This window comes from Engystomops pustulosus, chromosome 4 (genome assembly GCF_040894005.1).
Source record: "Engystomops pustulosus chromosome 4, aEngPut4.maternal, whole genome shotgun sequence".
Classification (NCBI taxonomy): domain Eukaryota; kingdom Metazoa; phylum Chordata; class Amphibia; order Anura; family Leptodactylidae; genus Engystomops; species Engystomops pustulosus.
The window spans coordinates 86,800,563-86,822,192 of record NC_092414.1 but is presented as its reverse complement, the minus strand read 5'-3'; the positions used below and the strand labels follow the sequence as shown (position 1 = coordinate 86,822,192).

General features: G+C 38.6%; 1 protein-coding gene across 1 annotated transcript in view; it reads left to right on the top strand.

Annotated features, from left to right (window-relative positions):
- The window catches only part of FGD6 (FYVE, RhoGEF and PH domain containing 6), a 43,521-nt gene that overhangs the window by 15,820 nt on the left and 6,071 nt on the right, over positions 1-21,630 (top strand). Inside the window, exons 3-18 of the mRNA XM_072146588.1 lie at positions 1,566-1,704; positions 3,633-3,700; positions 3,784-3,814; positions 8,478-8,629; positions 9,243-9,399; positions 10,451-10,538; positions 13,087-13,137; positions 13,332-13,390; positions 13,483-13,554; positions 16,469-16,537; positions 16,877-16,960; positions 17,040-17,119; positions 17,882-17,984; positions 18,279-18,422; positions 19,361-19,463; positions 20,773-20,897. Coding sequence (XP_072002689.1) covers positions 1,566-1,704; positions 3,633-3,700; positions 3,784-3,814; positions 8,478-8,629; positions 9,243-9,399; positions 10,451-10,538; positions 13,087-13,137; positions 13,332-13,390; positions 13,483-13,554; positions 16,469-16,537; positions 16,877-16,960; positions 17,040-17,119; positions 17,882-17,984; positions 18,279-18,422; positions 19,361-19,463; positions 20,773-20,897 — 1,525 coding nt within the window. The remainder of the gene's footprint in view (positions 1-1,565; positions 1,705-3,632; positions 3,701-3,783; positions 3,815-8,477; positions 8,630-9,242; positions 9,400-10,450; positions 10,539-13,086; positions 13,138-13,331; positions 13,391-13,482; positions 13,555-16,468; positions 16,538-16,876; positions 16,961-17,039; positions 17,120-17,881; positions 17,985-18,278; positions 18,423-19,360; positions 19,464-20,772; positions 20,898-21,630) is intronic.

Here is a 21,630-nt window from a genome sequence, read left to right as displayed (position 1 = left end):
AGGATTGTTCTGCTGTGTGTATGTATATTTTATGTTTGCTTTCTTTTGTTCTTTTTGCTTGGTTTTGTTGTATGTTTTCTAATTGATACCGAAAGACCTGTAAAAGGATATTAGTAATTTCTGGTTAGTTTGGCAATCTATTAATGTGGTTTTCTTCTTGGCCATGATATATATTTCTTATCTCCGCCCAGTCTGGCCTGCTCCTCTTTCCTGTACTTGACTTTAGACACATGCATTTTGTGTTCTGTAAGTTTCCTTACTCCACTCACTGGTTTTGCTTTGCTGTGCCATTCAGGAAGTTCTGTCAGCTGACATTTTTCCAAAGATAACTATGTTTTCCACAGGGCATGTGGGATTTTTTTTCCCTTGCTAGATTCTCCTTGACTGTTAACCCAAAATCATACTTTTATCAAAACTGGTTTGTAAAAATATAAAAAAGCGGTTATTTATCTAACAGGTACTGTGGTTTTATATCCTAATAATATATATTGTGTTCCTACTTATCTGAGGTTTTTTATATTTATTTTTTTATTTTTTGTTGTTTTTAAATAACTTTGAATTGTATGATTTTAGTCAGGAAACGTTTTCCGCACAGGTATAGTCCCAGTGTGTCTTATGGTCTATTTCATGACCATTGGCCTAAAACACTTTCCCTTCCTCCAGCATCTGTCTGTCTGTGAAGTAAGCTCATATTTGGTAATACTTTGATGACCTGGTGCCTGAGCTAGTGAAGTGGAAGGAAATGTCTGCTGGATTTTCAGCTGTGCTGTGCATTTTACCACTTTGTACTGCTGATGGCAAACTAATTATTTTTGGGACTGTTGATGGTTCCTTATTAGATGTACGTACAAAGAGTATCCGCTCTGTAACCTTGTTATATTCGGCTAACCTAATTATGGAAATCTATTAGTGTATCCAAATGGTTCGGTTATAATAGGCCTTTGTATATCTGGGACGCTGGGAAATTGTTCTAATTGTATAACTTGATTGAGGGTCAGTCACTATGAACATATCAAATATTTGGCTGATTAGGAATCTGCAGTTATAGAAGTTTATTGTATTTGCTTACATACATTTGTATGAGAATGTTTATTCTTTGCTTTAAGGACATGGAAATCTGTCCTATGTATGTATTTACCATGTAATTGTACAATTCCTTAAAAGAGAAGTCTGTAGTGAATGTACTGTATGGTTACACTATATAGATATACACCAGATATTATATGTGTCACTTTCAGACCCTGGGGAGTGGGAGAACTGACCTACCTCTTCTATTCTCATTGGTCTCCAAAAGGTTGGGATTGTTAAGGATGAAAATAAGTCCTGAACTATGGGAAAATCTAATAAATGTTCTCAGGATGAGCAGTAAAATCTTTTCCTGCTTTTAAAGTACTATATTAACTTTTTCTGTAGGTGCAGTAAAAGTGTAATTAATATCAACCAAACAAAATCCAGCATAAGCAAATATCTAGCTTGGTTACAAAGTTCTGTCCTGCCTTTGTACTACTTCTGGGTTATCATTGAGAAAACACTAACATATATTTTTCTGCAACTGGATATTGCAGTGAGCTGTCACATGAAGATCCTGATGATGATGTGGGCTTTGTTCCCTCTGATGAAGAGGAAATTCTCAATAGTTCAGATGAAGATGACTTTAGCTCAGATTCCAGCAAAATCGATCTCGACAACCTGGAAGAAAAAGTGGTATGTAGACATGAGTCATAGGAAGCTTCTTTGGCAAAACTATAATCTTTACGTGTGACTAAAGGTCTGACTGACTAAAGTTTCATTTCCTGTGTCCTCTTTGACACTTCAGCCTGCGGGATTCCAAATTCTCCTGATAATTCCAGCACCAATTTAATAATAAGCCGTTGATAAGATATTGATCTTGATCAATATTGATATTAATATTGATCCCTTCCAAAGAGCTCCACTATTTCACCCTTACATGACTATATTAAAGGGGTTGGCCACTTTACCTCATGTTCTTTGTAATGTGTGTGTATATTAGGTAATTTACCAATATACATCTATTAAAAGTTCTTCACCTCTTTCGTGATATAAATTCCTGTCCATAAAATGGAAGCTGATGGAGGGTCATGTGACCTCTATTTGTCCATGAACATTCACCAGTTAGAGATCCCGTGACCCTCCATCTGCGGTCATTTTTTGGACAGGAATGTCTCTCTGATGAGGTAAAAGACAGGAGGCTTCACTTTACATATCAAGAAACCTGTGCAGAACTTTTAATTGATGTATATTGGTAGATTACCCAATATCCTATCCCCCAATCTTACAAAAACCATGAGGTAAAGTGGCCAACCCCTTTTGAATTTGTTTTTAATGCACAGGATTTTTACGTAACTTGCCTATATGTTCCATGCACATAGTTTTGGGAGAATAAAAACAGATCGGCATATTCCATTTGAATATAATCTATTTGAACAAGTAATAGCACAGCTGACAGCTGTTATCCATACCACTGGCGAACTTCCTGAAAAGTTTAGTGACTACACCAAGGTCCCTTCGCTTTTTTTACCATTTAAGACAGGAATTGCCTTATATAAACTTTACCAGATACTTGGACATGGAAAAGTAACAAAAACATTTCCTTTTACATAATTTATCACAGATCTGTATTGTAATATACCAATTATAAACACGTGTATCGGTATAAAGCAACATTACACACTCTATTAAGTTCATGTAAGTGAAAAAGCATTACCTGTAATGGAGTAACCACTGACGGGACCATAGAAAAGCATGTATTCTCCACCAAAATCTCAATGTTGCTCAACCAGAGAGATGCATATTGCACAAAGTTAAACAGTTTAGTTCAATAATACTTGTATGGTAGATGTCCTTTTCACGTGAAGGGGATTGACGTAATTGGCTGAGAATGGGTTAAAATATAAATGAAGCCGTAGCATGCCTGATCCCCAGCTCCTTACGGGCACTCCTGACCTTCTTGTCACACAAGGAATGCTAGCTCAGTCAGCAGTTATCAGATCAGAAGATAAACTCGATAAAGGTGTGGGCTGAATTGGAGAGCAAGTGATGAGGGATAGGTGAACTTTTGATCAAACTGCATTTACTGGGATAGGATGGAAAAACTGCCAGCAACAGATAGAGTAGAGAAGATAAGGAAAAGAATGCATTAGATTCAAGGGTTGCTTACTTTTCAGGACCTTCTAGAAGGTAGTATGAGCAAATCAGTGGTATTTATTGTCAAGTTTATGCAGTTGGCCATGTAGACCGTCTGGAGCTGTGAGGATTTACAGAAATTTGCTCTCGTAGTATTCCAATATTGGCACAATTAATATACAAGATTTGGAGAATAAACCGTATACTCTGCATCTGAGGAAGACCTAAGTACTGGGTCGAAACATGTTATGCAATAAAATAAACCAACACTCTTACTTGTGCAGCGCCTGTATATTCTCCGGATCTTGTATATTAAAGGACATCTACCACCAGGATGAAAGGCTGTATGCAAATGAGCCTGAGGGGCTCCAGGCTCCATTAACACCTATGGAACCGGAAGCCCCTCGGGCTCATTTGCATACAGCCCTTCATCCTGGTGGTAGATGTCCTTAAATTTTTACCAAACTGTAACTTCATTTACTAAATAGGAAAAGAGACCAAGAAAGAAGACCAAGATTTATTACATTGCCAAGGAGATCATGAGCTCAGAAAAAGTGTAAGTATAAACAAATGACATTATTTTAATTGAGGACTTTTTGAACTAATTTTGTTTAACCGAATTATCATTTCATTTTATAGGTTTGTTGATGTCCTCAAGCTCTTGCACATAGTGAGTATTAATATACAAATGGTGATTTCTTGCATACTTTTTGTATTGCATAAAATCATGTCTGGTATATGTGGATCCTGAAAGGAGGATTATAAAAAGACCTCTGAGAAGACAGCTGTAGTTGAGTTTGCTGAGACTGTTGGCTTTTCACTAGTATTACAGGAGGAAATCCAGAACTGGTGAGGAAGGAGTGCTTGTAAATATGATAAAGTTTATGTTAAGCTTTAAATCCTGCACAGCAGCTGCAGAAATGTCCCTGCTGGAGTGAAAGACCAGCAACTATCTTTATATCCAAGTAAAATGGGCAATATCACTAAGGCACGTTTGATATTTCCCCTGAAAAATGTTTTGAAAGTTTAATGTAAAACCTTTTCTTTTAGGAAATCTAATATTTTCATTATATACTGTGTTGGGCTTAGTCAGTCAGTTGGACAATATATGATTTATAATCTCTGATCAGCATTTTAGTCTGTTTCATTCATCCACTAAACTAATGTTGTCATTGACTCTAATACTAGTTGGATGCAATCCAGTTAGAAGAACCGATTAAACGCTTGTACTGGTATACTATATCACATAGGACGGCACTAGAACCAGAAATGGCAAGGGGTGGTTGGAGGCAGGGGGAGTATATAGTGTACATAAGTGCCATGCTTCATTTAAGTAGGCAACTTAGAAAAGATTCTAATAATAATAATTCTTTATTTATATAGCGCACACAGATTATGCAGCGCTGCACAAAGCATGACAAATTGGTCCCTGTTCCCATGTTCCTACCAGTATGTTTTGGAGTGTGGGAGGAAACTGGAGTACTCGGAGGAAACCCACGCAAACACGAGAACATACAAACTCTTTGCAGATGTTGACCTGGGTGGGATTAGAATCCAGGACTCCAGCACTGCAAGGCAGAAGTGCTACCCACTCAGCCACTGTGCCACCTCGATTCTAGCTTAAGTTTATGAGGATGCTAGATAAGCATCCAATAGTTTTTATTATCCTGTAGGAATAGAAATGTATAACACGTGTAGAGGTATTAATGTACTATAAAAAGATGATAAAATAGTAAATATACAATCTGCTGTCATGTAGCCAGCTCTCTGCTGTCTTTGCATCTTGTATTCGTAAATGATACATTATGCTGTATGGATTCAAAGGCTTGAATTCCATTGTATTGGTTGGGGAACATTATAAGATAAAAAAAAAAGCTTAATATTTAAACTAAGCAACATATGACAGACGATACATACAAAAAAGGCTAAAATGTAATAAAAATTGGTATTCTCTCCAATAGATTAGCAGTATAGATTCTGCATGCTTGAATAATTTCTTGCAGGAAACTACTACAAATGAGAAGTTAGCCATTCACCTTTCCTGTTTTTCAGGAAACGCTGGAGATTTAAATTTTTCTCCCCTGCAGAAACCACAAACAGGGCAATCCTATTTTTCAATCCCCCAAGTCCCTGTTAAAAAGAAGGGAAACCTGGTGCAGTAGATTTTTAAGCATATTGTGAAATCTAAGCGATTTGTAGGAAAACCTACAATAAAGAGCTCAGTGTTGTGTAAGACGGTTTCAGCATTCTGGGGAATAGATGGAGTGTAGGCGAGTCAAGGCATGCAGATGACCTGCTTCAGCTGCAAAGCTTTAATTCACATCTGTTAATGTTTTCATACAGGAAAAGCCTACAAAAATCTACATGAACAGTTCATAGTTTTGTTGACTTGTAAAATCTAGTATTTTAATGTAACATTCTGTTTCTTGATCATTATTTTAGTATTTGAATGAGGATACATATGTTTTCATTTGTGTAAAACCAATAAAGGGGGATTCTCATAAACCTTTACAGGCGGTCCCCTACTTAAGAACACTCGACTTACATACGACCCATAGTTACAAACGGACCACTGTATATAGGTAATTTATTGTACTTTAGCCCTAGGCTACAATAAACAGCTATAACAGTTATCAGAGGTGTCTGTAATGAAGCTTTATTGTTAATCCTGGTTCTAATGACAATCCAACATTTTTGAAATCCAATTGTCACAGAGACCAAAAAAGTTCTGGCTGGGGTTACAATGCTAAAATATACAGTTCCGACTTACATACAAATTCAACTTAAGAACAAACCTACAGACCCTATCTTGTATGTAACCCGGGGACTGCCTGTATCAGCCTTCTAAAGCAGTGATGGTGAGCCTTTTAGAGACCGAGGGTCCAAAAAAAAAAAACTTCTTAATCACAAAGTGCCAACAAGGCAGTTTAAGTAGTAACTTATTACTCCTCGCTTTGTCACAGCTTTCAATTGTATTGGCGTCCTGAGAACACCAATACAATAGAAAGGAGGAGAAGAAACGTGGTCCTCCGAACAGGAAAAATCATGTGGCTGGAGCTCTAATGATAATCCAGTTTTGTTCACACCTCCCTACTCCTCCAGGAGTGCGGGCAGCCAAGGACGTACAACTTTAAAATGGCACTGATTACAGCATGTCCTGGTTGCCTAGGACCGCAAGAGGCAGCCCGAGTCCTGTCTGCTGGTGAGCTCTGTTCTGGTGTGACAGCCTGGGTGACTGCAGAGAGGGCTCTGAGTGCCACCTCTGGCTCCCGTGCAATATGTTCGCCACTACTGTTCCAGAGCATTTATGTATGATCACGGGAATAGACTTCTATGGGACGGACCGAAAACTTTACTTTGTTATCTCTCTTGGTGTCATAGAAGTAATTTAAGAGATTGGTTCCTCAGGTGATCCCCAGAGATCATACTTTTTAAATCACACAAAGCATGTTTCTTAGTATTTTTAATTTTTTTATTTTATTTTATACCTTATCATTGCGTTTAGTAAGGCCATTTAGGAGAAAAAAAATGCAAAAAAAAGCATAAACCCCAAAAACCTGACAAAAGCAAAAGGCTTTTGACTTTTTTTTAACAAAAAAAAACCTACTATGCACAGATGTACCTTGTACATATAATTAATTAATAAATTATTCCTATTAGAGTAAAAATCTAATGATCTAATCCTGTATGGTTTGAGGCAATTTGGAATTATCTGCGGCTGCCTATATCATTATTAAATATTACTCAGTTATTGTGTGTGGATTTTATAGTATTTTTTTTACAATCCCTCTTGTGAGGGCAATTGTGTTTTTCATAGTTTAGTGTTTTGTGATCCACATTAATGTTGTCTGCCAACAGCTGAGATATTATAAAGCCTTATAGGTGTAATGGCATCATGTACAAGATCAGTAACATGGGGGTCTGATATCCACCACTTTCATTGAGGAAAAAAACATTCACATATCCTTTTGGGCAGTGCTCCCCAACCTTTTTTTGCCCAGGGACCGGTGGGTGGGGGCGATGCGGTCTCTTGTCATAGTTTGATAGCCAAAAATGTATGTTTGCATGCCCCACCATAACTCCCTATGTGCCTAGCTTATATTGTTCTCTTTCCTGCAGAATGCCCACCTCCCATGTCCCCTTTCCTTTAGATACCCCCACCCCCTGTTTCCAATGTACCCTTTACCAGCTGAACTCTGAAAGAAAAATAAATCCAGTACTCCTCTTCCTCATTCCCCTGCAGATGTCTTCTATTCCTTCACTTTTCTTACACATTAGTGCATGGTTATTGTCAGGAGACACAATGTGATGACATCATCACGCGCATCGTCAATAGAGAAGCACATTAACGTGGAAATTTAGTAAAGGAAGAGAAGATTGCTGAGAATGTGGTTAGATTATCAGGGTATAGGTTTATATACACTTTCATTTACCTTCTAAACCTTGTACTGTACAACAGTATATGAAACATTGAAAGAAAGGTGAGATGGATCAGATTTGAGAGATGAGATCCATGAGATGGATATAACACACAATGACATTCTCGGCTCTGCTAACTCGCTTATAACACACATAGTTCTGCTATATACCTCCATCCGCCCCCTTCCATGGATAAAGACCTTATCTGTCTGTAGCTTGTAGCTTTACTCCCCTGCATTGGCTTACCTTGGGGTAAAATTCTAAATCCTAATATCGCATTTCAGTTACTTGTGGATCAATACATAGTTGATATTCATCTGGATATTATGAGCTTCATTTATTGTGAGAGACAGTATTGTCTATTTCAAATAGGAGATTTACTAACGATTTGGCAGCATTGCCAGCTGCCAAATAAATTCATGAAAGGCCTGAGGGAAATGGCTAAATCACGGCTGTCCCTACATGTCCACAAGCAAATCAGTGTCTGGAAAGTCATAGCACACTAATTTCTCAGTGTGTGTCTGTGATTCAACGCTCCTTGCAGACCAGACATTACAATCCAAATTGTTGTAGATGTGGCTAGTTGGTCAAATAGATGTGTAGTGTGGATGCATGTTTGGATATGATGGCACAAGATGTTATAAATTCTCTAACCTTACTAGGTATGGTAAGTGTATACATGTTGCACATTTCTTGCATTTCTCCTCCCCTAGAGAAAGGTTACCAGTTTGTGCCTCTAATGTACTTTTACCACTGAACAAATATTCTTCTCTACAGATTTTTTTTTTCTCCTTATTTTAGCCTTAGAAGTCTCATGCTGCTCCAGTAAATTCCGTTAATGTTTAGCATGTACTGTTTCTTTGTAAAGGAAACGACTTTGCTCAAACCAGGGTTTGTTATCCTTACTTTGGCAGGATTTCCGCTTTGCTGTGGCTCAAGCTTCCAAACATCTCGGGAAACCAGTAATTGAGGACAAGATCCTAAATCAGATCCTGTACTACCTGCCACAGTTGTATGAACTGAACCGAGATGTGCTGAGAGAGCTACGGGAGAGGATGTCCCAATGGTACTTTTTCATCTGTTCTAAATAATCACATAGATAAATTGGCCAAAATTTCTATATATTAAAGTCTTAAAATATTAGGCCTACTCACAATGTATGATGTTGTTTGATTTTATTTCATAGTTCATTCAGGTCATTGTCATCCCCCGAATAGATTGTATTTGTTGGAAGCTTTTTGCTGCAGACAAATTTGTAGCTCCTGAAAATAGCGGACAAATGAGAACGTGATCCTTGGCCCTTTTAAGATACTATTACAAAGCTTCTGTTTACTCTCATTAATGCTTGTCAGCTTTTTTTTTTTGCTTCATTTCTTGCCTTTTTGATCTTTGTTATTTTGCTGAATTGACATGATGCTTATCTTTTGCCATTATGTTTACAGTAATAACAATACACTGCTATTCATTTCAGCTGTATGCCAATGACAATTTAATTGAAGTCTAATTTACTCTCCATTAGGTTAATGTTAAATCCATGGTAGAAGTGTTCTAATCATAAGGATACGGTTACACGTACCACTAGCGCTGCATTTACAATGATTACATCAGTTCCTCGTGATAGCTATTTTATTCCCAGTTGTCACAATTTGGACTTATTATACAAGAAATTTGCTTTGTAGGAGTGAACAGCAGAAAATTGCGGATATTTTTGTAAAGAAAGGTCCATACCTCAAAATGTATTCTACGTACATTCGAGAATTTGATCGGAATGTGGCGTTACTTGATGAACAGTGCAAGAAAAATGGCGCTTTTGCTGCAGTGGTGAAAGATTTTGAGGTAAAAAAACAATTGGTTCTTTATGATGTTTATGACGGTAGCAAGTAAGGCCTGAAGTCCTAAACTCATGTGCTTTTTAGACGTAAATGCTTGCGTTCAGGAACTAGCAATATGCGTATGCTTCAACACTTTCTAGTTTCTAGTTTTGGAATGCAAGTGCTTGGGTCTAAACCATCTTCATTAAGAAGTAGCTACTACCCAATGAATTTCTAAATGTCATTCAAGTGCAACATGTGAACGGCCTACTGGTACTTTGTTTGGGGGAATTAATTACTCCGTTGCACCATATTTCTGGTGGATTTTTGGCCAAAAAAAACACCTTCCAACACATTAATGAAGGCTTTTAGAAAAATTGTTTCACTTTTCCAAATTGTCTGATAAAGGAGGCATGGTCTTGGGGAAAGTAAGCGTATAATCTGTGCATCCCAAAAAAAATAGGGAGGGGGTACTGTGGTGCACAGTTTAGATCAGCTAAAAGCAGGACTCGTATATGGTGGCTGTATGCCAGCTGTACAGCTAGTGTATAGAGCCGCCATAGGCATCGTGCATCGTGCACAGCACAGAACGGTGAGCCCACATGTGTGTCACCGTACTGTGCAGCCGGTAAAAAAAAAATATATATATATAGCATGCTCTATCTTTCACAGTATGTACATCTCTGTATGGAGAGGTGAGGGGTGCAGAGAGCTCACCCCTCCAGCCGAACATATGCTATGCCTGCGTCCCAGCCTGGGCGTAGCATACATGTGTGAAAGAATTTTTAAACTGCGACAGATTAATCATTACAATAACGGATCTATTGCAGCAAAAGACTAGTAGAAGGAGGACCCTGCCCATGAGGGCTCACAATGCAAATGAGTCTTCATGCAAATGTAAACATAGTTTTGCCTATTAGTACCTATGCAGAATTTTACGTCACGGTTGTATAAATAAGGCATTTTTTTTAAACTACTTAATATTGTTTGTGGACTGCAGGAATAGAGATGGGTTGTATGTGTCTATGGTCTGTGTTGTTGAACACTCCTTAATGCAATTCATTGGTTTCTTTCAGATGAGCCCTCGTTGTGCTAACTTGGCTCTAAAACATTATCTACTGAAACCTGTTCAAAGAATTCCTCAGTACAGATTACTTTTAACAGGTAAAGCATGGCAAAGATCTCTTTTTTTCAGAATTGATATGATTAAAAAATTCCATTAAAAGAAATCTACCAGCAAATTCAAACATGATAAACCAGGGACATTTACTCCAGGCACTGTGACTGTGGTAATCTTCTAAAATCAACTTTTAAAATTATGCTTCAGAGGCTGAAGGGCTTCTGGGGGTTTTACCAGACCCCCTCTTTGCTGTAGCTTCACAGGCTATTATAATGTCTCCCTGCTCCCTCACCACCTCCCCCCTTCCAGCCTGCTGTAATCTCACACAGTAGGAGGGGGAAGGTGCTACTGCTCACTGCAACAGCCTGTGAATGTGCAGCATGGTGGGGCTCTGGTAATGCCACAAGGAGCCCTTCTGGCTCATTAGTATATTTCTAAAAGTTTATTTTAGAAGGAAGGAGGCCATGGATAACAAATATAAGATGATTACTAGAGTCATGGTGCCTGGATCTATTGGTAAGTGTGCCAGGTTCATCATGCTTGATTTTGATGGTAGATTTAAAGTAGTGGTTGGGCTGTTTCTTGCATACAGTGGTTACAGGCAAAGGCAGGAGTCACACTGGTCAGAATTGCTGCAGGTAAGCTGCTGTGAAATAGTCAGCCACAAATACCAACCGTACGTGAAACAAATCCAGCTGAAGTGCAATCGTCTGCATGCAGCACGAAAATTATTACTGTGCGTTTACTCAAGGTTTTCAAAATTTCAAAAAACTGGAAAAATCATACCATTTTAGCCATTATTTTTCCCCTGCAACAAATGTTTCTGCTGTGGTGGGATATTTATCCTACAGAAACATTGTGTCCCTAGCATAAGGTAGCGAAACCAATATCCAAGGATCAAAGATTTGTCTTCTTTCTTAATGTACAAGGACTGATTTGAAAATAAACGGTTGGTATTGCCATAAAGGCACTGCTAATATTCCCCCGGATCCTGTGTATGGGCTGCAGCACTGGTTGTTGCTTTCGTCTCCACGTGTCCCTTATGTGACACCTCAGAGGTGTAGGTTTATTATTGCCTGTGTAACGAGAGATTTATTTTGTTTCAGCTCCTTTTAAAACCTTTAAGTTCAGCTCTACACATCAAAGCCAAGCATTTCAGTGCCGGCTGGAGAGGGGCCTCCTGGGTTAGCTGTAAACTATCGGGCTTTTCTGTATTTATGTAGTGATCACCTCTGTGCCACATCAAAGCAAGCATGTTCTTTATATTAATAAAAGCTCTCCCGCATTGTTTATTTTTCTTTTAAGTGATGATGGATGGATATTCTTTCTATTATATCTTAGCATTTTGTCTGCTGGGTTGTGATGTAAAATGTATTATGTAAATTGTTTCAGACCAATCTGTCATGTTAATATTGCCGAATATTTTCTGATTTTGGTGATTATGAGTAAATACAGTAAACTGCACCATAATATTATCCCCTTATATTGTATGGTAAGATTCTTATCTATAGCCCAAGTAAAACTTACTTTTGATGTTAACCAATATTTTGAGAGAGAAAGATCTGGACCGCCCATCCACACATTATACAATGATCTATTGCCACTAGGATACATTAACAAATTGCATAAGCCCACTAACCACTACACGGTGACCTAATATTAGTGGATCCCTACTAAACATTACATCATAATAAATGTTACATGGAAATTTTACATGGAACACACACCATAAGAAACTGGATTTCCTGTTTTCTTTTACTTAAAGGGAACCTGCCAATCAAATTAACCCACCCAAAATAAATACTTTATGATTTTTTTTAAATCATAGTTATTTATACTTTTCCCAAAATGGTTCCTTTTCATAGAATGTTAAAAAATTAGTTTGTAAACCACCATGCTGCTGGTATGGAACTACCGTAGTACTTGGGGACCAGCTTTCAATATTTAATTAGACACACACACAGCTCCCTTTACTTTTCTAAGGGCTGTTATCAAAGCTAGGATATGCTACACAATGCCTTGCTGGGGCGTTGAGGGAGAGAGACCCCTCTGTGAGGCAGAAGAGATTTCCTGAGAGAAGCTCTGCTACATCATTATCCACTCCCACAGGAAGGATGATGCTGGTGGTGTGAAGAGATATCGGCCTTGCTCCTTGCCCCTCCCTTAAGCAGGGTTAGCAGAGAGGAGGGCGGGGTAGATTGACTGTATACTGCAGATGTCCCACCTCTGTGATGGGAACTGAAATCATCAATAAGTTTTTTTTTTGTTTTTTTTTTAATAAGAATATTGTCTCTATTCCCATGATAAAGGCCTCAGTGGAACATGTATTAAGACATCTAAAAGGTACTATGCGTGGTTTGGGGGTGGAGGGGGCCGCAGGTGACAGGTTCTATTATTAAGTAGCAACCTAGTGATGGTAAAAGTGATTTGCTCACATCTATATTCTGTAAATTTGCATATGTGCAGTATTTATCGCTGCTACATTACACTGTAAATAACCTTTCAAAAATCAGCAATGCATATGTGACCAGAAGAAACTTGTCCACTTTTCTGTCAGTTTAATATCATAGGCTTTCATTTATTATTTTTCAGATTACCTCCAGAATCTCTCCCATGAATCATCAGATTACAGTGACACGCAGGGTAATCCCTTCATATGTATTTTGTTATAGACACGTCCCATTGTTGTCTCATTATGACCCCTGTCCATTTGTACTGATAGGGCATATCATGTGGACAAGGTGGGACGTGTTTGAATGGCACCATATAATGCTACATTTCTCTACAGAGTGTTGTCTTAAATTTTAACGAACTTTTATATTTACTCCCTTTTTCAGCTGCCTTGACTGTTGTCATTGAAGTTGCCAACCATGCAAACGACATCTTAAAGCATGGGGTGAGAAGGCAGTGCCTAGAGTGCATAGAAGTGGTAAAATAGATCACTGATTTCTTTCACTTACAATTTTTCTTATTTCCCTTTTTTATAAGGACAATTTTCAAAAGCTCATGCAGATACAGTACAGCCTGAATGGTCATCATGAGATTGTCCAGCCTGGACGGGTATGTAGGAAAATCATTTGCCCATTTCATGTTTTATTCTCTTTTTATCATGTCTGTATCTTCCATCTACAGCTAGTATAAACCAGAATCTACTGCCATTTATGATATACGGAAATTTTAATTTTAAGATGTTTTATTCAGATGCATTCAGACTTCAGATATTGGATGCTAAATACACTGTGTGCTTTTTAATTTTTTTTTCTCATACTACAGATTATTATTTCTGTTAGCTCTCCTGTTGACCCCTTTTTGAAGACCTCTAGCGAGTCATATTATAGCTGGTTTCTAACAAAGCTTTGTGGAGCCAGTAAGAGAACTGATAGACTGTACAGTTTCAGATGTAAAAAGCCAATAATGATAAGAATGAAGTGACCTGGAAGTGCACATGTCTTCCCATATGGAAGTGATTTGGAGGAAATATTCTCTCATTAACACCCTATTAACAGGGAATAGTTATTCAATGTTTAGTATAGCTCATCGTCTCTTACTCCAAAAAACTAATGGTGGATACAGTCATGTTACCCAGGCCATTGTTGCCTTTTTTTGTACTGTCATGAACTTGAACATTGGCTGAGACATCTAAAACAGTCTAAGGCTATATTCACACTGCCGTTGCCCGCCCGTACCGTAGCGGGCAACGGCAGTGTACGGGGAGAGGAGGAGGTGAGCGCAGCTCACCCCCGCCCCTATCCATAGGAATTAATGGCGCACGGCGCCGTATTACGGGAAAAGATGGGACAGGTCCTATCTTTTTCCCGGGTACGTAACGGCACCGTACCGCTCCCGTAGGGTGCCGTGCGCCCATTGCTGCCTATGGGGGAAGTATATTGGCCGTATATACGTCCCCCATACATTAGTGTGAATGTAGCCTAAAGGTTTTCAACTTGTGAAAAATATTTCTCAGGCCTCATGCACATGAATGTGTGATTTTTGTGGGCAGCAAACTAGGGACCATGATCCTTTGCTTGTGACCTTTCTGTATTGACAGTAGAAAAGGCTTGATTGCTAGAGCCATAATTCACAGGCAGAAAACTAACTTTTTGATTTGTGGCAGATCAGGGGCATTGGATTACCAGATCAGCCGCTCAGTACAACATGTTAGGGATACATAAGGTTTGATGAAGTACATGTCTGTCCTCCTGATAACCATGTGGAGCTGTTTTAATAGATTTATTCATTATATTTGAGTCGTATAATCTCAAATTTTGTTAGTCCAATACTGAATACTACTGTGTCCTCTACTCTTGCTGTCTCCACTAAACTGCCCTTTATGGTTGTGGGGCTTTTTCTCTGAGCTGTGACAAAGGTTCCTACTGGAGCCTGCAGGGATCCTCTGTCCAAACTTAGTCTCCGCATCCCCAGATGCTGTGCAAAATCTACTGGCCTCCCCTGCCATAGCCATCGCTCCATTAAGGGGCCCACAGCTTCACTGCATCACACATGCCTGTAGGTCATTGTCCTCATTTTCTGTTGACATGCAGTTTTCAGCCCCTTGCACAGTAGCAGTTGTGATGTGTCCAACATGCATCATACTTGCAGCATTTGCTTGCTAAAACATCCTGGAAATGAACTCGGTATGTCCCTTCAGTTTTGATTGTAAGGACGGACTTGTATGGGCTGGACGTACTGGCCAGCACACGAGTTGGGAACATCACACTCACTATTGTATAAGAGGCCTTAGAGTTTGGTTGTCCACTTTCAGCAAATAATTGATATGGTTTGTGTAATGAAAAGTTATACAATTTTCCAATGTAATTTCTATATCAATTCTTCACAGTTTTCTAGATCTCTGCTGGCTGTCATTTTTTAGAAAGCTTCTATGTTTACATCCAGTGGATAGAAATCTGTCCATGGTCATGACCATGACCATCTTGAATACGGTGAGGATTTGATACAGAAAGTATATTGGCAAATTGGATAGCTTTTCCTTACGCTAACCATATCAATTATTTACGGAAAGTGGCCAACCCCTTTAAGTGTCCCAGGGATCAAGACTCTATGCAACCATCCTACCATCTGTCTGCGCTGGCAGTGGATGCACAACATTTTAGTGTACAACTGTACTCTTTGATCATTCTGAACGACCAAAAAGGCTCCAGGTCCTACACAGTGGATGAACCAGCCTTGAGCATGAACAAATAGAAAAGCACTGAGCACACAGCCCCAAATAAAGGCCATGTGAAAGAGACCTTACTGAGAAATTATGATCTTCAAGTGTTTCTCTAAGATCATAGCTGGTGCACTGCCTTCTTGGTGTTGTGTTACTTCATTCCTTAATGCTTCAGACCAGAAATCTGCCAAAACTTCTGCTTTTATAGAGGTGGTTACTCTGATCAATTAATCAAGGAAATTTGATTAGCCGAACCTAGCAGCTTCTTACTTTTTTGATCTCAATAAGTGAATGGAAACATATCGTATAAATGCTACTGAGAGTTGAATGCTTGTTGTCTTGGGGGTTTATTGTTTCATTTACCAATAGTATTCCATATACCTCAGAAAGCTGATTTTGGCCTCATGGACACAACCGTTTTTTTTTTTAAATCCAAAAAGGGCCACCACAAGTTATTTAATTTTTTTTTTTTTTTTTTGTGTCTAAAACCCAGCTAGTTTATGGTGGCATAAGGGTGACACATGGCCAATTTTTTCCAGGCAGAGAATGGCTGCAAAAACGGGATCGCACCATGCATATGGTCGTTTGCATGAGACCTTTGGCTGATTTCTGTGGAATGATCTGTGCTGACATGCTACAAGTTGATTGAAGACTTGTGTCAGAAAGTTCTGTATTTCGCCATTTCATTTATAAATACAGGTCAATTTTAATTGTGAGCTTTATTAAATTTCTAATTTTTGTAGTTTTTTTTTTTGTTTTTGTTTTTTTACTTTGCCCTCATATTATTTTACTATGCTTGCTCAGGTTTTCCTTAAAGAAGGGACTTTGATGAAGCTGTCCAGGAAGGTCATGCAACCGCGAATGTTTTTTCTGGTAAGTTGCCAGATGAAAACTTGCTTGAGGAAGCAGCTCTTGATCATAGGCCATAGTACCCTATGTACATATCGTAACAGAGAGCAGAACAGCATTTTATTTAACTTGTTTATATTTGCTCTTATTGTTTTTTGTGGGATACAATAACCCCACTGCTACCCAATGTATGTACCTAGTTGTACTGTCACACCATACATTAAACACACTTTTTATAGTATTTGAATAATTGATTTTTAAATATGCATTCTCTTTAGTATTTAGATGAGAACATTACACGTTAATATGTTATGATGTTCTACGCTATGCACACTAACGCAAGATAACTTTTTTTGTCATTAGTTAAATGATGCTTTGTTATACACAACCCCTGTCCAATCGGGAATGTATAAACTTAACAACATGCTTTCTTTGGCTGGTATGAAGGTAGGTATTTTCTATTCAACATATATATATTTCATAAACGTCAGTGAGACACTATATTAATTATGTTTTGCTCTTCAAGGTGAGGAAGCCAACCCAGGAGGCCTACCAGAATGAACTAAATATAGAAAGTGTGGAGAGATCCTTTATTTTGTCTGCCAGGTACTATATATGGTTGCTACTTTGACTGTGAAAAGCAGAAAACCACTTTTAAAGGACGGCATCACCAATTTTCATTTTGACTGAGCAATGGTCTGCAGCCGATTCATTTTTATCATTGGAGATTTTCTATGCATTCTCTTTGAAGATAGGAGGTGTAGATAAGCTGCTATATTATATATTGTTAATAGTGGAGGCAATGATGGTGTCATCTTCTATTGTAATGCTGTCTTGTCTGCAATGTAAATGACAGGACTACTGTATGGAATACACCTATAGACTTCCATTGTGTCAGTCAATAATGAAGATTAGTGGGCACAATTGCAGAACAAAGTACTTTTTATGAAATCAAAGTTTGGTAACCTAGAAAATTGCTTTATAAACTGGTGATGTCTTTGTATTGATCAATTCCTTGGTAATCAGTTTGCTTGCTGTGGGGAAACTTGGCATAAGTGTTCCTGCAGCACCGCTGCAGGAGAAATGAAGCATTACACAGTACTAGTTTAGTGTCCGGGTAATGGCAGAACAAATCCTCAAAATTGTCTTGTTTACAGATATCATATATAGGAAATCTTATGAAATAAAAATAACATGAGCATCACCTGTGTAAATAAAATATTGCAATGCATTGCAGATGAGCTTCATGAAAATACAATCCCTTTACAATAAGTTAGAGGCGGATACCTTACACATCTAAAGTTTTAATAGATTTTTTTTTACTGAACCCAATACTAATGCAATTCTTCTTTTTCTTCTTTCTAATAGCTCAGCCACTGAAAGAGATGATTGGCTCGAAGCAATTTCGACAGCTATAGAGGCCTATGCCAAAAAGAAAATTACCTTTAATCCTACTAAAAGTCAGGAAGAGGTACAGTGTATCTAATAAAATAGTGGGTTGTAGCTTACCAGTTTTAGTATTATAAACCAGGGCAAGTCTGAGACCAAATATGTAGTCTGTGGACTACATTTGTTTGATTTATATAAATATGTTCGATTTATATTTATTGGGGTTGGCAAACAGTTGATGATCACTGCTGTATTCACCAAGGTCAAGCTTAGCAGGGCAAAGCAACTTGGACATTAATGTGATTTTTGGGTGAAGCAAAAGAATGCAACAGGATTACATTAACCCAATACACCTACACCTTGTTTACCTTTTTAGACTGAACCTGAAGAGCAAGGAGATAATACACTTGGATCAAAGGCACCAATCTGGATCCCTGATGGCAGAGCCACCATGTGCATGGTCTGCACTAGTGAATTTACTCTGACCTGGAGAAGACATCACTGCAGAGCATGTGGAAAAGTGTGTTCTTATTTCATAAATAAAGTTTAGAACTGTACAACTGAACAAAATAATTCAGCATGACGCCAACTCCAACTTATATTGTCCCAGATTTTCAATCAGCAGTAGTTGTAGTTCTCTTAAAATTGACTTATGTAATAATAACCTATATATGCTGAGAGAGAGAGAGAGAGAGTCCCCAATGCTACTCTCTCTTATATTATCTTCATATTCTATAATACCAGCATTACCATTTTTTGGTAAAGTATTGGTTTTGTATCAAGAATAAGTGTTAGTAATCTGAAATTCTGAAACAACTCTATGGAATACCCTATGGAGACTCTTGCAATTAGTAGTGCTAGTAGTGTCCATAGGGTCTTCCCTTAACCCTCTTATGTCTTTATTCAAACTTCAATAATAAATGTGTATCTAAAGCATCAATTCATATTTACATACGTAACAATAGACAGCAAGTCACATGGTCACATCACGTAGTGATAATACATAGCTTCACCCTTGCATAGGGCAGTAATCTGGTACACAAGGGGGGGAGATTTATCAGAAGTGTCTGAGGTAAGAATGTTCTAGTTGTTCATGGAAACCAATCAAAGCTCAGGTTTAATTTTATAACCAGCTGTGGGAAAGCTGAGCTCTGATTGGTTTGCCATGAGCAACTAGAACAGTTTTGCTCTCAGACACTTTTGATTAATCTCCCCTATAGTCCTTATTTCTTTGGCTCCCTAGCCATAAAAAGTTTGTTGGGTTGACCAAACAGGCAGAGTAGCTCCACTGGGCAAGGCAGGTGCAGTATGAGTAAAAGCACATTATGTGGCTTTTCGGGGGAACTTCCCCCTTTCTTTGTAGGGTATATTTTATTAGGAACATGACTGTAATACAATTTACCGTTCCTTGGTGTTACCCGACTGGTTACAGTGTTATGTCCAATATTTGGCTTCTAGATTGTGTGTCAGGCCTGCTCAACAAACAAGTATAGCCTGGAATATCTGAAGAACCATCTAGCACGGGTGTGTGATCACTGCTTTCAAGAACTCCAGAAACAAGGTATTGTAGCCCAGTAATTATCACTTATTGTAGACATATTTTATGTTTTATTTAAATAATGGTTTAATAGACAGAATATTCATAGTATCTTAGTTTATCGGTTGAAAAAAGACACTTGTCCACCAAGTTCAACCAAGGAAGGGAAGGGATTGCATAAGGAAGGGATTTAGGGGAAACAATTATATATAACATAACCATGTTATTTAGGTGTAAAAAGGCATATTCCCACTGAAGCTGCTGATATTAAACCATTCCACACCTGAACATACCGTTACATCATGGTGTGGCATTGGCTGTATGAAGAGGGCTCACAAGCTGTGTGCACAATGCTGTATAATGCAGCAAACACCCACCGCTGAAACCCAAACACAAGCACAATCGGTGCCAACACCATTCATTGATGTTAACCAGTTAACTGCCGGTGTCGCCTCCTTGGGACAGATCGTGCCTCCACTATGATATCATTGGAGGGTGACTATCTGTTTCAGTAACACTCGGGCATCTGTGTGAGACTATCAGGCTTGTCATTTAACATGATCTTTAACAGTGTGATGGTCAGATTTATTATAGTGTCTCAGCCTGCTTCACTGGCATATGAGGTGTTGAAAAGTTGCACAAAAATTTAGCGGACCTAATTTCAAACTTTCTTCCTACGCAGGGGTGGGGACGGGAGTTTTCAAAATTCCCAATTTATGACTATAATGTAGCATAGTCTTACACTAGTTGAAACATTTGTAACTTTGGGCTTGTAAGGGTCTCTAAGTGGAGTGGATGTAAAAATCATCTTTTCGAATTACACTAACTTGTCATAAGGGCTTTGGGGGTGTTACCAGAGCCCCTCTGTGCTGCAGCTTCACAGGCTGTGCAGGAGAACTTCTTCTGCCCCCCCCCCCCCTAGCCCTTCTGGCTCATTCCACAGTACTGTTCAGGGCCTTCTTATGTTGGCTCTTTTCCAGGTTCAACTATTAGCCAGAACGATGTATAAAGGATAGGCCATCAATATCTGATCGGAAGGGGCCAGCACCCACCACCAGAATGACCTGCTGTTTGCTTATCATAAACAGCAGAGCCGGAAAGAGCTGCTGTTCCCATTTTCTTCTATAGGACTTTAATTAAAATGTCTGACCAACCCCTTTAAATATTTTCATTGTTATTATGAACCCTTCACTATTTGTGATCATCCTCCTAACAGGGACGTATTAACTGAGTAATCTCAGTAAAATTGCAAGATGACTTCAACATATAACAACTTTACAATATATGGTATAGTATAGTCTAATGTTTAACCACAATTTTTAATTTTACCTAGATGGCCAACGCATGGCCAAGACTGGCTCGCCTGCAAACCACAAGTCCCCTTCTAGTGCACTTTCATCCGTGCTCCATAGTATTCCATCTGGAAGGAAGCAAAAGAAAATTCCTGCAGCTCTCAAAGTAAGTTTTTTTTTGTGACACTTTGGAAACTGTATTGAAGTGTGAATTGCCAGTAAATCACATTGGGTCATATAGACCTATAGTGGCACACCCCACTAATTTCCTTGCAGAATGTGGATCTCACTTTATTTTAATGATCAGGTATCTAATACTGCATTTATGCTGTAGAAGTTACAGAAATGAGCAGAGCTCAGCAACTTTCTTATGTAAAATCAGATTGGTTTTTTGGGAGCTGGTCTAATGAGACCACTGTTGCAGTAGCTGATAGCAGGGCAAACTCTCTACCTGCATGGACTATTTTACTGCAGCTTGGATAACAGTTTGTTTAAGGGTATCTTTCAACAATTTTGACCAAATGTGACAATACCTTGTGTATGTTGTCAGAAGCAGCTGGACTGTGAAAAACATATTTATATTCCAGGATTGTAGCTGGACTCAGAACATTGGTGTGTGAGATCTCTTCATTGAACTCTGCTATGAATCACTTCTGTAGCAGGGTTCTGCAAATTATTGCATTTCTCACAGTCCTGCTGCTGCAACACATGCAAATGTGTGATTCGACAACTCTCCAAGATTGCTACCTAACAATTTTCAGTGGTCAAAACTGATGACTTAACTTTTAAGGAGTTGCCTTTATAAAGCCTTTTGGACCGGTGGTTTGGTGTCTTAAATAACCTATTATTTTCCCCACTTCATGCCCACTTCTGATTAAATACAGTCCAGTGCTCTCAGT